The 15,330-nt window shown below is 38.8% G+C and overlaps 2 protein-coding genes across 2 annotated transcripts; both read left to right on the top strand.

The window, feature by feature from the left end:
- The first annotated feature begins 315 nt into the window (after positions 1–315).
- Positions 316–9,052, top strand: LOC140928908 (uncharacterized). The gene is made up of 6 exons (XM_073378708.1): positions 316–447; positions 2,722–3,115; positions 3,921–4,703; positions 5,170–6,258; positions 6,806–7,033; positions 7,464–9,052. Exons 1-6 carry the CDS (start codon positions 342–344, stop codon positions 8,734–8,736), a joined length of 3,873 nt encoding a protein of 1,290 aa, XP_073234809.1. The 5' UTR covers positions 316–341; the 3' UTR covers positions 8,737–9,052.
- A 2,487-nt stretch (positions 9,053–11,539) lies between these two features.
- Positions 11,540–15,086, top strand: LOC140926331 (uncharacterized). The gene is made up of 4 exons (XM_073376084.1): positions 11,540–11,576; positions 12,228–12,580; positions 13,741–13,941; positions 14,684–15,086. The coding sequence occupies exons 1-4, from the start codon at positions 11,540–11,542 to the stop codon at positions 15,014–15,016; spliced, it is 924 nt and encodes a 307-aa protein (XP_073232185.1). The 3' UTR covers positions 15,017–15,086.
- Positions 15,087–15,330: the final 244 nt, after the last annotated feature.

Genomic DNA, 15,330 nt, shown 5'->3' with positions numbered 1-15,330 from the left:
CACCCCTATGTTCGATATAGGCTTTTTAAAGATTTTCCTTTTTTCGTTGAATCACGCTTAAAAGTAAAATGTTGGTTTTTGTTGCTTTGTTATATTGAGCATAGAGTCACTCTTAGCTTAAACATTAAGAAATAATGCAACTAACGGATTGTCCCTGATAATTAGCAATTTGTGCTACTAATTTTGCATCAGGTTATTACGTCCATTTTCTAGGGCTTTTGTTTAACCTAAGAGGCAGTTTTGGAGCACTCAAGTGTCTCCACGTAGATAGTGTCCCGTAAAGGTATAAATATGTTACAGACTGTTGAAAAAACATTCATCCACTTCCCAATTCAAACAGAATGAGGTCGATTTGTGTGCTTACGATTTCCATATGCTTCTTCCTTGGCATTAGAGATGCATCAGGAGCGAAAGGGAGCCAGCTTTTGAGTAAATACAGAAATTTAGGTAATTCTAATGAATTTTATTGCTCATGTTTTATCTTCTGTACAGCAGTCATTGAATTTTGCAGTGTGTTAATTTTTTTTTTCTAAATTCTACGTAAGCTTTAATTAGTATATCGCGGGTAAAATTAGTGGGAATAATTTTGTAACGTATGTACGTTAAATTGCACTTACTTTGTAAGCGTAAAAGTTAAAAAGTAAGAACATTTTAGAGAAAAGTGTTTCCTCCAAATTTTAACGCAAAGTTTGTTAATTTGCGATTCAGGGAAGACATTACGAAAGCGCTAGAAGCGAAGCCTACCCATTTTTGTGTTTAAGGAAAACAGAACACAGGGAACTAAATGTTCGATGTAGAACTTAGCAAAAAAGAATTTCACTGTCTTTTTTCTTCTTCCTCAGAGGTATTAAGTTTACTATCTTTAACCTTCTTGTTCACTTCTTCTTTTTTTATCCGCACGAAGTCAGTGCAACTGGTTTATTTCCAAAATGCCTGAACGTTATTTAAGAACGTCCCGTAAGCGATTTTTTCAATTATAAGGATACTGATAAAAAAAAATGTTACAACCGACCGCACTCAACTGTACGGCGATCGTATGATATCGATCATCTGAGTAAATGATCAATCTCATATCTTTATACTTAAAGACACACTAAAGACTTCTGAAATCGTTACAATCCCTGCGGGAAATCGTTCAGATTAACCTTGCTGACAAACATAAGTTGCATTAATTTTATATGGAATTCAGAGAGGCTGATCTGAGATTTAAGAGATTTAAGAGAGGCTGATCTAAAAATATTATAGCGTCTGTGGAATAAAATGTAACACGGATATTGTTTGAAAGGAACATGACATGTCATGGTACTGCTTAATATGGTAAAAGAAAAGAAAATAGATTATACCTTTCTCAAATGACAAAAACTTTTTACTGTTTGAGATTATTTAGCCAGAAAGCTACCGTCAGCCCCAATTTAATGAGATAATAATATCGTATGAAAATAATGCATTGTTAGCTGTTGGAAAATGGTAGCCAGTTGTTGCTCACGTTACAATCTACCTAATATAGGCTCAGTATGCTATATTACGAGATTAAGTCAAGTATTCTTTTTTGCTATTGAAGCTTTTAATATTGATCAGCTGTGTTAAACCCCCTCCATAAAACGGGGGAGTGGGCTTGAGGGGGGAGTGGGCTAGGGGAAGCGGGAGAGTGGGCTAGTGGGTAATGGGCTAGGAGGCGGGGGAGTTGCAAAATAATTCAGTTAGGTTTGAAATATAATAAACGTAGACAGTTGCAGTCAATAGGTGTTCTTCGCAATTTCCTTTAAAGCACACAATTACATGATAAAATTTAATTTCAAAGCTAACATGTATAAAAAGTGAATGTCCTAGCTATTGTAACAGCTACTTTTAAAAAAAAACTTTAGTACTCTATCCCAAGGCTTACATGGAAAACGTTTTTTTTTTTTTATCAAGAAGTCTCGTTTATTTTACATCCATTCAGATTTAATACTTCTATATCACATTTTGTTGTTGTTGTAGTTTTCTTAATTGTTCATGTGCCAAAAACCAATATAAAAAGTGTGGAACAAATTAGTAATGTCATAACGACCATTTAAACAAAAGAAAAAAAATTTCTTGAACTACATAACTGACAATAACAAGACAAAGTGCATCTTCTATTTTCTTTTAAACCCTTGATAACCGCTTTGGTCTTCTGTTTTTGTTTTGTTTTTTGTTTTTTTCATTTTAGCTTTCATTTTAAACTACTAACTAAAGATAGTAAGCAACGTATTCAGTTTTGCGAATTCAGGCCAGTCCGAACATCTATTGCCAATATTGGTAATCACCTACTACTCCTTGCCGAGATGATATTGGTCCCTTTCCTGGAAAGGTAGTGAGCCAATGCGAAAGAGAGACGCAAAAATGGGCAAGAAAACGGGCTATAAAAGAGAAAGGAAAAAGAAAAGAAGATCGAAATAGATTCGCCCGAAGAAACAACTTAAGTCTATTATTTTAATTCAACCTGAATTAAAATAATAGTCCATATATAATAGACGCGTCCGTGTGAACGTAGTACATTTTTTAATGTTAAAAACTGCCCTTCAGGAAGATAACATTATTGTACCTTTTATATGGAATCAACCAGTGTCACGAATGAGTGGAAAACGTGTCAAAGAGATGTAACAATCTTTCTCGAGTAGAAAGAGTAGCGTGTTGCTCAAAAATGACTTACCGTGTGCCGTTCTTTTAAGGAATTTTTGCTTCTGTTTCTGTTTCTAGATTTCTACTTTAAGTGCTGTGATGGTCACGTGGTCAGACGCATTGGCGGCAGCCATGCACAATGCTGTGGCTTGCAAACGTATGACTCTCGCTTTTTCTTCTGTTATAACCGGCTCATCTACGCCTTTTGTGGAAAAAGCAAGTACAACCCAACCACTCATCAGTGCTGCGCTGGGAAAATAAATCTGCGAGTTGGTGGACACTACAGCACTTGTTGTAGCACGAAAAGTTACGACAGTGGAAAATACTTTTGCCATGACAAAAAGGTGTATGGAAAGTGCCAAAAAAGCCCTTACAATCCCAGCTCCTTTATATGTTGCCAAGACAAAATCAGGCCTCGTGATGGTGGGCAGCTCTCAAAATGCTGTAAAGACAGGAGCTACGATGGCGGAAAGTAAGTGCGAATCCTGTCAGTGTAGTATTTTGGGATATTTCGTTTGAATTCTTAATGACTTTTTTAAATGCAGTCCAACTCTGGGTTAGGGAAGGCGGGGCCTGGGGGAAGGAGCTATAGATACTCTTGTTTTTATTTTGGCCGTCTGCATCATATATGTTTATCACCGCGGTTTTCGCATTTTGTTTCTTCTTAAGGGGCTATAGCCGATTGTCCACCTATCCTCATCATCCCTAAGTCAAATCACTAGTCAGACCCTCCCCCTCCCCCCAACTTGGGAAAATGCAAAATAGAAAGTATGTTATTCATCAAAGAACTGAGGCCTAGCCTTAACACTCAAAGTGACTTCATCATGTAGTGTTAAAGTCTTTGTTTAACTTGTACCATATTTTTATATGTCACTTTTCTTTTTAAGGAATTATTGTTTTTCTTGTATTTATAGAACTTTCATACTGTATATTTTTTTACTTGATAATGACATCCGGGAAAGTCGGAACGTCGTATATTTTTTATTTTTTTTAAAAATTTCTTAAATGTTTTTAAGAAACGTTTTTACGCATGACTACTACAGCTAACTGTCGCCTTGCGAACACCCCGATAATACGGACAGCAACTAAGTCCCAGACAAACATATTTTACAGATGTTTGACTGAATAAACTCCCGTTATTACGGATTCTCGCTTTTGAGGACACGAACTCAAGGTCACAACAGTGTGCGTTAGAAAGGGAGTTGACTGTAATAGTGATAATATTTTTTCCTCAAGAAACAAAATTTTATCTAACATTTACTCTTCATTATCAACAGGTACTTCTGCCATAGTAGCTACATCTACCCTCTTTGTCACAAAAAAGCCTACAATCCCCAACAATACATATGCTGCCAAAACAACTTTTACTCTCGGCCAGGACGACTATACGCTCGGTGCTGTGCCACTAAAGCTTACGACTCTTCCGGAAGCTTCTGTCATAAGGGTGTCATTATCCCCAAATGCAACAAACATGTTTACAATCCCGATCACTTCATGTGTTGCGGTGGAATGGTGTGTCCTCAATACGGAGCAAAGCAGGGCAAGTGCTGTGGAATTAAGAGCTACGATTCACGCTCCTACTTCTGCTACGGAAATAAAATCTACAAAAAGTGCGGAGGAAACCCTTACAACCTCCAGAAATCCTTCTGTTGTAACAATGCGGTTATTTCTCGCAGTGGCTACGGTAACTATGCAGGCTGTTGCTATAGCAGTGTGTATGATTCACGCTCCCAGTTTTGTTTCAACAGTAAGGTGTACAAAAAGTGCGGTAAGTCCCCTTATGACCCTACAAAGTACCTTTGCTGCGCAAACCACGTTGCTGAAAAAGTCGGCGGAAGTTACACCGCATGCTGTCTGGGCAGGAGCTATGACTCAAAGCGATACTTCTGTCATGGTGGTAAAATCATTCCTTTATGTGGGAAGAAGAGTTATAGCCCCGTCAGCGACATCTGTTGTCATGGCGTCGTTGTTAAACGAATCGGAGGCAAATACGCAAGTTGTTGTGCTACCAAGTGCTATAGTCGATTGTCGTCGTTTTGCTATGGTAAAAAAATCTACAGGTAAGCCCTTGATAAGCTTATTCAGTCCTGATTCCTTTGAAAACATAATCAGTGCTTTTTTTAACTTTAAGATCGCACGGACCAGTCGCAATTGACTGAGTCTAAGCATATGCCAAAAACGGCAATCCCACTGACATGGTTTCGAATGAATTACTGGTTGATACTGGTTGAATAAGAAAAGTAAACATATTTTTTCGTGAAAGAAAGTATTAATATTAAAAGAGGTCGACTTACAATACCATGGTATACCTACCATTCACTGACCATTTATCTGGGAAAACTGTAGTAAACCGGAAAATTGGTTTCTACAATGATATAATTTCTCGACCCTTCTACTGTCTTATTCTATCAATTGTTATTACCCGGTTTTGCGTCTATCAGTTAATATTAGCTGTGACACTCGTGTATATTCTAAAATCTGTGTTTGGACCACTGAAGAAACTAACAAACTCTTTTTCTTGACTAGCCTGTGCGGTAAAAGATCTTATAACCCCATCCGTCAACATTGCTGCCTGGCTAAGGTCATTCCTCGAGTGGGTGGCTACAACGCGAAGTGTTGTGGGGCATATAGCTACAATTCTGCGTCCTTCTTTTGCCACGGTAGCCACGTTTACCAAAAGTGCAAAGCCAACGACTACAATCCCACTACTCAACTCTGCTGTAACAACTATTTGGTATCCCGGCTGGGTGGAGCTGCTGCTCGATGTTGCTCGAGGTATAGCTACAACTCATTGACCCATTTCTGTCATTCTGGTAAAGTGTACGCGCTCTGCAGTAAGACAGAATACAATCCTTACAGTTTCATGTGCTGCAACGGATACGTTACGTCACGTGTCGGGGGAAGAAATGCCAAATGTTGCGGAAAACTGAGCTACGATGATACCAAGTATTTCTGCCTTAAGTCTATCGTTTACTCCCTCTGTGGAGGAAAGATCTACGACCCAAAAAACACTCTCTGTTGTCTTGGGACACAACAGAAACGCGTTGGAGGGCTCAACTCCAAGTGCTGTGGAAATGTTTCCTACAACTCCCTTGTGAACTTCTGCTACAATAACGTCATCTACGGCCGGTGTCAAAAGCACTCGTACAACCCGGACACTCATCAGTGTTGTACCTCACTCCTTGTGGAGCGAGCTGGTTCCAACTCACGCTGCTGTGGACAGAAGAGTTATCACCCCGACAAGTTCTTCTGCAAAAACAATAGACTCTACGCTCTTTGCGCCCACAGCTCATACAACCCACTTGGGGATCTTTGCTGTTCTGGCAGTTCTATTCCACTTGGTAATGTTCCCCTCAAGTTTGCCAGCTGTTGCGCTAAGAAAGTCTACAGCACACACTACTATTTCTGTTACCGCGATGTTGTTTACGATAAATGTGGGGGTCAGTCTTATGATCCTCACAGTCAGTCGTGCTGTAACAATAAGGTGTTACATTTGGTTGGCGGTAAGAATTCACGCTGCTGTGGATCAGTGAACTATGATTCCAATGACTACTTCTGCCACAATAACAAAACAGTTATACACAAATGCACAGGAAAATTATACAATCCTGCCAGGTAAGAATAACTTGTAAAAAAACCATAAAAGGTGTGGATAAAACTTTTGAACCGTGGTCTATGGCTGGTGCATGCATGTTTCGTTAGCCTCTATTGATAAATGATTGACTGTTCCCTATTTTACTGCTTCCTGCCCACAACGGCCACCTTTGGGAAGAATATTCAAGATTCAATATATGGACTGTCCAGCAAAAAAGAGGATTTTGTGGAGAGGTGACCGGTAGTGGAAGTTCGACTGAAGTAGGTTTCCAAGATAAAAAAAAAAAAGATAAATATGTTTTAGAGGTTTCTTAAACCAGATCTAGGCATAAGGGATTGTTCAATAGGCAATCAGAAGAAATGGTTAAGTGCAAGTCTTTGTCAAGACTTCATTGTTACTCATTTTTGGTTCAGAAAGAAACACGATACCTCTAGGCTCCAGGGCTCTGGACCTCTAACTGGAGCCATGCAGAGTCAGTTCAAAACTTGTAGCATTTAGACAATTGTTAATTGTTTTGAATGTTCTAGACGCGCCATTTCAAGGTTTTATTCTATTTCTGTTTTCTAGCCAACTATGCTGTGGTGGCAAAATCATTCAAAGTTATGGTCCTAGTTCCCAGTGCTGCGGCTATCTGGCTTATAACTCACAAACCTCGTTCTGCTATGGGGGATCAATCTATAAGAAGTGTCAATATAAAAGCTACGATCCTGCCTCATTTGTATGTTGTGATAAAACACTGGTATTACGTCATGGAGGGAATAACACGAGATGCTGCGGTCAAAAGAGCTATGACAGGTAAATAGCAAGCCGAGTCGAAATACGTGTTATCGTTTTCCTTCATCAGAAACCGTGTCCATTCCACAGACACGGAAGTTCCGATCTCCAGAGTAGAGGAATCATGCTATCTAATACCGTAATTGCTTTGAGCCATTTCAGGCATGTTGGTAAATGGCCTCTTAGAGCGATGTGCTTTATTTACTGTCCAGATTTCTCGTCTTCATGTTTTGCTGGACCATTTTTTATTGTGTGTTCTCGTCCATCTTTTCATTCATACTATCATAATCATCTTCGTCAGCATCATCATTATTATGATGGTCATCCCTATTATCTGCAGTTACAATGCAAAAATGCGAACCGTTAACCACATGCGGCCTACAGCGTCGGTGTTAGAGAATCTAAATTATACTAATTATTCTTTACTCACTGGTCTCTCTTTATTTTACAGCCGTTATTTCTTCTGTCATAACAAAGCAGTGGTTCATCTGTGTGGCGGTCTTCCCTATAATCCTGTCAAATCTACTTGCTGTGCTGGTAAACTGGCTGCCTACGGTGTCGTCCCCTTATCATATGCAAAGTGCTGCTCCAGCAACCTTTACAACGGCAACACTCAATTCTGCTATGGCGTCAAGATTTACCAGAAATGTGGTGCACTTTCGTATTCGCCAGATGATTCGCAGTGCTGTAATGGCATCGTGGTTCTAAAGAAAGGAGGAATTAACTCTAAGTGCTGCTTTAAGGAAAGCTACGATTCCGGCTCTCACTTCTGTTACAGCGGAAAGATAATTTCTAAATGCGGTGGCGCCCCTTACGTACATGCATCACACATGTGCTGTGATGGAACAGTCCAGCCCCGGAAAGGCGGCCTTCACGCCCAGTGCTGCTTGACCCAAAGCTATGATAATTCCAAGTCTTTCTGCAACGGTGGCAAGATACATCCGCGTTGTGGTGGACTTGATTACAATCCTGTATCCTTCATCTGCTGTGAAAAAAAGGCGGTAACCAGAGATGGAGAGCAATTTGCAAAGTGCTGTGCAACAAAAAGCTACGATTCCCGTTACTACTTCTGCGAGCAAGGCAAGATTTACAACCTGTGCAACAAGAACAGGTACAATATCACCAAATTCACCTGCTGCGACAACAAGCTAAATCCCCTTTACGGGGGAGTACGTACAGAATGTTGCGGCAAGAACGCTTATGCCAGCCAAAAATTCTTCTGCACCGGTGGAAAGATAGTACCACTGTGTAATGGCAAACTGTACGACTTGAATACCGAGAAGTGTTGTGCTAACACATTGGTTCCAAAACAAGGGGGACAAAACGCAAAGTGCTGTGGCAAGGAAAGCTATGACTCCACCAAATATTTCTGCAACAACTCCACTGTCACCTCATTATGTGGTGGCTTAAAGCCTTACAACCCTGCCAATGCCTTGTGTTGCAACGGATCAGTGCAGCTACGTGTTGGTGGCAAAGATTCAGCATGCTGTGGCCATTCGCCATACAACTCCAAGACGCATTTCTGTAGCCACAACCAGATTTATAAATTCTGTGCTGGTGTGCCTTACGATCCCTATACAGGCATTTGCTGCGGATCAAAGCTCAACCCAAGACCTTATGGCGCTGTACTCAAATGCTGCGCGGATGGTGCCTATGATCCAACTATCTTCACCTGTTTGTGGGGAAAGAAAATTGTACCAAACTACGAGAAGTCTGCATATTAGTCGGTGTAGTGACCCTTGCACACTGGCATGGTGATATTCACTGACTCTAATAGGCAATTTTTTTGAGTTTTAGTTTTGAACGTTTCTCTATTGTTATTTATCTGAGGACTTATACGCATACTGAAGAGACGAGACATGATGCTAATGATGATGATTGTTATTTATCTCAAAGATAAATAAACTAGAGCCCTCTTCAAATGGAGGTGTAATTATAAACGTCTGGCTTAGTGGAAATTGAGTGATGGACCTTTTTTCGGTCTATTTTCTTTCAATGTGAAGCGCAGAAATGATAAATAAAGTAAACCTTTTTAAAAAAGATCAATTGTTTTAATAGCATTCAAATTAAAGAAGGAGAATATCTCAAAAGATAAAAGAAAACAAGATCAAGCAACTTACAAAACTGAACCGATAAATCTTGCACACTCCCCACCAAATGTTTCAGGGCCACCCTTACGTTATTTCAATCGGCCTCTAAACGAGCGGTTATTTCAAGATGATTTATCTTAGATAGGTCTTGGGAGTTTCATTTCCTAAGAGGCCACTGACGCTTTCCTTGTGACAACCGGAACCACTTAAACATAGTTCAGAAGACAGTTTTGTTTGAATAGTCATACCACAAAACTTCGCCTTCATATGACATAAGTTAGCGTTCTCGAAATTGAAGTTCTGAAAAGACTTGAGCGAATTTTTGTCGACTTGGTTTTATCAGACAATGCTATTAACAAGCGTCTTTAGTAAGGGCCTACAAAGCTGGCGGAATGTCAGGATCTGCTTCATTCTAGGAGTGCTTCTCCCCACTCCCTAGGTACACTATAATCCTCCAAACAAAGCAGGCTACTTAAGTAAGACAATTATTTTAGTACTTCGTGAAAAAGAAAAAAAAATAAGATGTTCAGTTAGTCGGAGGAAAGACTTCGAAAACACATAGTCCGCTAAGCAACGTGGTTGGGTTGCCATACGCATTTCAGGAATGCACGTCTCTGAACAAAGACTTCTATTAACATTTGATTATTGTCCGTATTCTGGAATAAAAACTTAAAGAATAATTCACAATATACGATCGATTGTCCTACTCTTGCAATAAACAACAAAGATAAATTTACATTTTTATTGTAGTTTGCACTAAATTAAGGCTAGTAGTGCAGTGATGTTTTTGTCACTGTGTGCCACAGCTCTCTAGACTAGATTTTTCGAAGACACTATTCGTCTCTAAGGAGATCTTAGTACTCAACATGACATTACAAAGGGAAAACTGAATTCACTCATCAGACCTTCACCGACAAGCAGCACCTTCCCAACTGTGAACTGTGCGACTATCAAGACTTTAACTTAAGATTGTCTTGTCAATTGAGGTTTTGAGGTGAAGTGAACAAATGATTGATTAACTTCTAGTTTATCCTTTTGACGGCTAGGTCGTTTTTAAAGTGAACTGAAACACTATACGAACAGAAAGGGTATCCTTTTCTTTCTTCAGATAAAACAAGACACAAACAACATAAAAAAAAACTTTCTTTTGTATTAAAACTTAGAATGACTGGTACGCAATTTGTATTTGTGTTTCATCTCTCTGACACACCACTGAGGTATGTACATCGGATTGCATCAGGAGATCCATAAGTATAAAGTTAGTCGGAGATAGATGCATATTCTTTTTGTCTCATTAGTGTATTAATTACAGCTCCATTATTATCTTAAGATAACTCACGTCAAACCTTTTTATTATACATTAGAGCTTTGCTATGAATTAAACAAGCATCATTGGCAAGTAAGAATGAAATTTGTGTTGCGCAATCGTGGCTTATAAATTAGGGCAAAGTTTACGTTTTAAGATTTATGCTTTTGATCAGAGCGAATCAAGGAATTGTGGCTTACCTGCTTAGCTTACGGAACGAACGGTCAAGCTGCGCTCTGTTAGTAGGGACGAAATAAGATGATTGAATTCACTAAATGATTTGAAGTTGTTCGGAAAGACTCCCAGAACGCTTAATCTAAATTCTAATGGAGTTTTATGTTTCCTCGGAGAAAATCCGAAGGTGGAATAAATTTAAATGTCCACTGTAGAGACTGCCATGGATGATGCATTGTTATTATTCTCTTTTGGCATGACAAAGGGAAGCGATTGGCCATTCATCTTAAAGTGAAATAATATTGGCTATGCATCACAGTTCTGGAGGAGTATCAAATTCAAGTGAATAACAAATCATTCAATTACCGATACTTTCCGACGCCGGGTGTGTGATGGTCAACTTTAATTGTTTTTTGTTTTTGTTTTAAATTTGTTTGGTTGCTTGTTTTGTTTTGTTTTTTTTTATTGGGCGCAACTACTGGGGTCGCGGGTAATGATCCTGAAATTTCGGCAGGGCATCTTTCAGAGTTTCAATATGCTTATTTCACGTGTGAACAAAATGAGTGGTGATTGTAGAATTGTACAATAATTCATTTTGTAGTATGCTATTTAAGCCTTTTTAGGAAGAATTAAAGAAAAGTTTGTTCCGTGGCTTGAAACTTAAAATGACATTTGCCGACTTGGCAAACTCTGTGCAACTAATTAGAGCCTCTTTAATACAATTTTCTCATGGACGCCTTTTAATACAAACGAGTGGGATACTTGTATTTCTTAACTGCTTTCATCTTGGTTGAACGCACAGGTAATTACTTCTGTTTGCAGGATAGTTGCATGTTCGCCTGACATATGATTATGTGGTTATGAAGTCTTCACGAAACCTCGAAGGGATCACACTAGCCTTACTTGTCCTGTCAATATTTTTGTTGCTGATTAACAAACTTTACTTTCAATCAGAAAATGTATGGCAACACAGCCCTTCTAAAACTCGAGGTTGGTATAAATACATGTGTGTGTGTGTGTTTTATTTCCAGTTTTGTTTTTGTTTTGTTTTGTTTTTACCTAAGTAGACAGTGACGTCTGCGAGGATGCTAACGTCGATGATTTCGATTAAGAAAATTACGATAACGATTGTGACGGTTATCATGACAGTAGTGTTGGTATAAAACGATGATGACGATGACGATGGCATGAACTGCCATCGTTCATTCCCCTATGTTGGTCGTCTTCTCACTGGCTAAGAGCCTTCAGTTAATTTTGGAAAGTAGTTCAACGTACAGATTGGTTAGTTATCTACTAGCACTAGTTACTAACTAATCCGTAGGTTCCGCACGCAATGCATGATTTCCAAGGGCAATATCAAACTGTGTTTCGTGCAATGGTGTGTTTGTCGTTATTTTCTTCAAAGGAATGAACGGTAAAATAATTATTAGATTCGGTTTCTGTGATATCTCGAATAATCAAGGTCGCACTAAGTGTTACCTTGACCTTATTATTCTGGATATCACAAAACCTCATCCAATAATTGTTTCCAAATGGATCTTTGAGGATGAAAAAAGATCCTTTTTCAACCTTCCACTTTAGGTTCCTTTTGATTTTTATTATTATTTATTCTCTATTCTTTTCCTATCTAAACTTCCATTTTTAGCAAAGAAACCTGGAACAGTTTTTGAAGAGGAGCTCAAAACGTTATACGGAGGCGTCGAAACATTTGTACTGTTCATCGGCTGCGCGCGCAGTGGCCATAGCCTGGTTGGTGCCATCTTAGATGCACATCCCAATATTATGATCCCACACGAATTTAGAGTGCTAAGTAAATGGAATTATTACAAAAACAATAGCAAAGGTGACAGCGAAATGCTGAAGAATCGACTGTTTTTTGACCTTCATGCACTTTCAAGGGAACAAGCAATGTTCGGTAATAGAGCCTCTAACTGCCTCCACGGTTATTCTTATCATGTACCTGGTCAGTGGCAAGGAAAGTTCAAGGAAAAACTAAAGGTAAATAAGTGAGAGCAAACACGCCACTTTCTGAAGCCAAAAAAAACGGTGGCTGAATATTTAAATACGAGGGGCCACCATTTTATAGCGGTGGAGATCGAGAGTAGCAAGTGACAGTTAAACGAACTTCAGAAACTATCGAACGCTAATTTTTTCCAAATACCCAACGAGGTTAACAACAAGGGTCATAAACTGTTTACGGTCTGCAAATTGCTCATTATTTTTTACTCTGCCAGACGCTTTCGCCCACAATCTCCCACATTGTACGTGCGGAAGCTTTACGATGGACGTAATGCTTAACTACCTACCTTTGATAAGGTGACCACTGGAATCAAAATATTCATTTTTCAAAGACATTGACATTCATCAAAATGAAACATGACTTTGTTTTGCAACAGAGTGTAACTAAGCTAGCGGAGGAAGAGTAAACAATTGCACAAGAAGTACAGATTGAAATAACACTCTTGTAGAAGAAGGAGCTGCTAATTACCTTTCATTTTATCGCCCGTAACAGCCCTCAAACGTTTAATAAAACGTATTTTTTGCATCGAATCACCAGTTTTAACCAAAAAACCGGTTACCTTTTAATACTTACATTTTCATGTAGTTCAAATTTACTTTTTATTTTATTTTGCGTGTGCTGACTTCAAAGGTTATCGGGGACAAAAAGGGAACTGGAACAAGCCATCTTTTATTCAGTACAGATTGAAATAACACTCTTGTAGAAAAAGGAGCTGCTAATCACCTTTCATTTTATTGCCCGTAAAAGCCCTCAATCTTTTAATAAAACGTATTTTTGCATCCAATCACAAGTTTAAACCAAAAAACTGGTTACCATTTAATACTTACATTTTCAAGTAGTTCCAATTTACTTTTTATTTTATTTTGTGTGTGTGTACTTCAAAGGTTATCGGGGACAAAAAGGGAACTGGAACAAGCCATCTTCTATTCAGTACAGATTGAAATAACACTCTTGTAGAAAAAGGAGCTGCTAATCACCTTTCATTTTATTGCCCGTAAAAGCCCTCAATCTTTTAATAAAACGTATTTTTGCATCCAATCACAAGTTTAAACCAAAAAACTGGTTACCATTTAATACTTACATTTTCAAGTAGTTCCAATTTACTTTTTATTTTATTTTGTGTGTGTGTACTTCAAAGGTTATCGGGGACAAAAAGGGAACTGGAACAAGCCATCTTTTATTCAAATCCGAAAACTTTCATGTTTTGGAGGAAATTCAGAGGACTCTTAAAATCCCGTTGAAATTCATTCACGTTATTAGGAATCCATTCGACAACATCGCAACAAAGGTACTCAGACAACTGCATACCAGGGATAGTGCTCGAGGAGGAAGTTTCAAAGTAAGTTATTATAATAAATAACATACACTTGTACAATAGAGACCTTAAGATCCGAAGACGGCCACGGCAACGAGAACGTCAAAAAGCAATGTAAGGTTTTTCACCTTACTAGAGTTGTTGTTTTGCTTATTTTAATAAGCACATGCATTACTCTTTTTTGTACATTTCTTTGCTGTTCCTACGAGAACGGCAAAAAAGCCATAGGTTTAGATTAACAAAACAACAACTCTGCACGTGCATCACTCTTTTTATACATTTCTTTGCCGTCGCTGCACGACTACTACATCAAAACGCCTAATTTCACGTTTTGTGGAGGACACGAACACAAGACAACGCCTTTCTTTTTCTTTTTCTGAACTTCGATACAGTCTTTTAGCATTCAAGTCCGAATTGAACGACAGGAAATGCAGTATGCGCGATAAAGCCTGAAGCAGCGCGAATTCACTTTTTAAGTGACGTTTCCGTAACCGTCGCCGTCCTTTTTTCTTAAGCTCCCTAATAATCACTCCTGCCTGATACCGACGGTAATTAGCGTCTCCGACAACCAGTGCCAGTGGTCTTCGAGTCAAAGTGAGTTGTGTGCAGTCACTTGATGGAATTATGGTATACCTGACAAGTCAACTAAGTAGCAATGTTAAGTTGCAGGTCGTCAATCATTTTAGCTTAAATGCACTTTATTACCTATGGTTATGTGTCTATATACAATTCGCTGCTACTTAGGGACTATATTTTTGTCTTGCAGGTGAATGATTCCATCTTATTGGACTCGGTTATTACAAGCCATTTTAAACTCATAGAATCAGCTCAAAAACTGCACCACCATGAGGACTTTGAAGTTATAGACATCTACAGCCACGAAATTATTACAAATCCTCAAGAAAATTTGCGAAAACTTTGCAGTTTTCTGGGGGTAGCAAGTGACGAAGAGTACATAGATGCAGCTTCAAAGCTATTGTATACTCAGCCATCTAAAACCAGACATTCCGTTGTGTGGACGACGGAACAGAGGGCAAGAGTTACAAATGAGATGAAACAGTATAAGTTTATGAAACCATTTACATTTGAATCATTGTGAATAGTGACTACTGTGACTGGACTTTACTTACCTCGTCACGCCGGGGCCAAACCTCCCCCAAGTTGACTATAATCTACCCTCAGAGGTTTTTCTAAGTTTTTTTCCTAGACGTACAACATCAGAACCTGACGTTTTCAGTATCTGCTTGTTTATCCCTCGCACAAATTTTGAGACGAGCTTAGTGATGGTCAGTTACTATGGTTACGAGATATGACGTCATAATTAGTAGGTGGTCAAGCCATTTTTGAGTGAAAATGCATGTTTTCTCAACTTTAAACAGTAAAAGTAAAGATTGTCGGTAAAATGATGCAAAA

Source organism: Porites lutea, chromosome 2, assembly GCF_958299795.1.
Source record: "Porites lutea chromosome 2, jaPorLute2.1, whole genome shotgun sequence".
NCBI classification, from domain to species: Eukaryota; Metazoa; Cnidaria; class Anthozoa; order Scleractinia; family Poritidae; genus Porites; species Porites lutea.
Note: the sequence above shows the minus strand (reverse complement) of the source record. Positions and strands in the feature narration are given on the sequence as shown.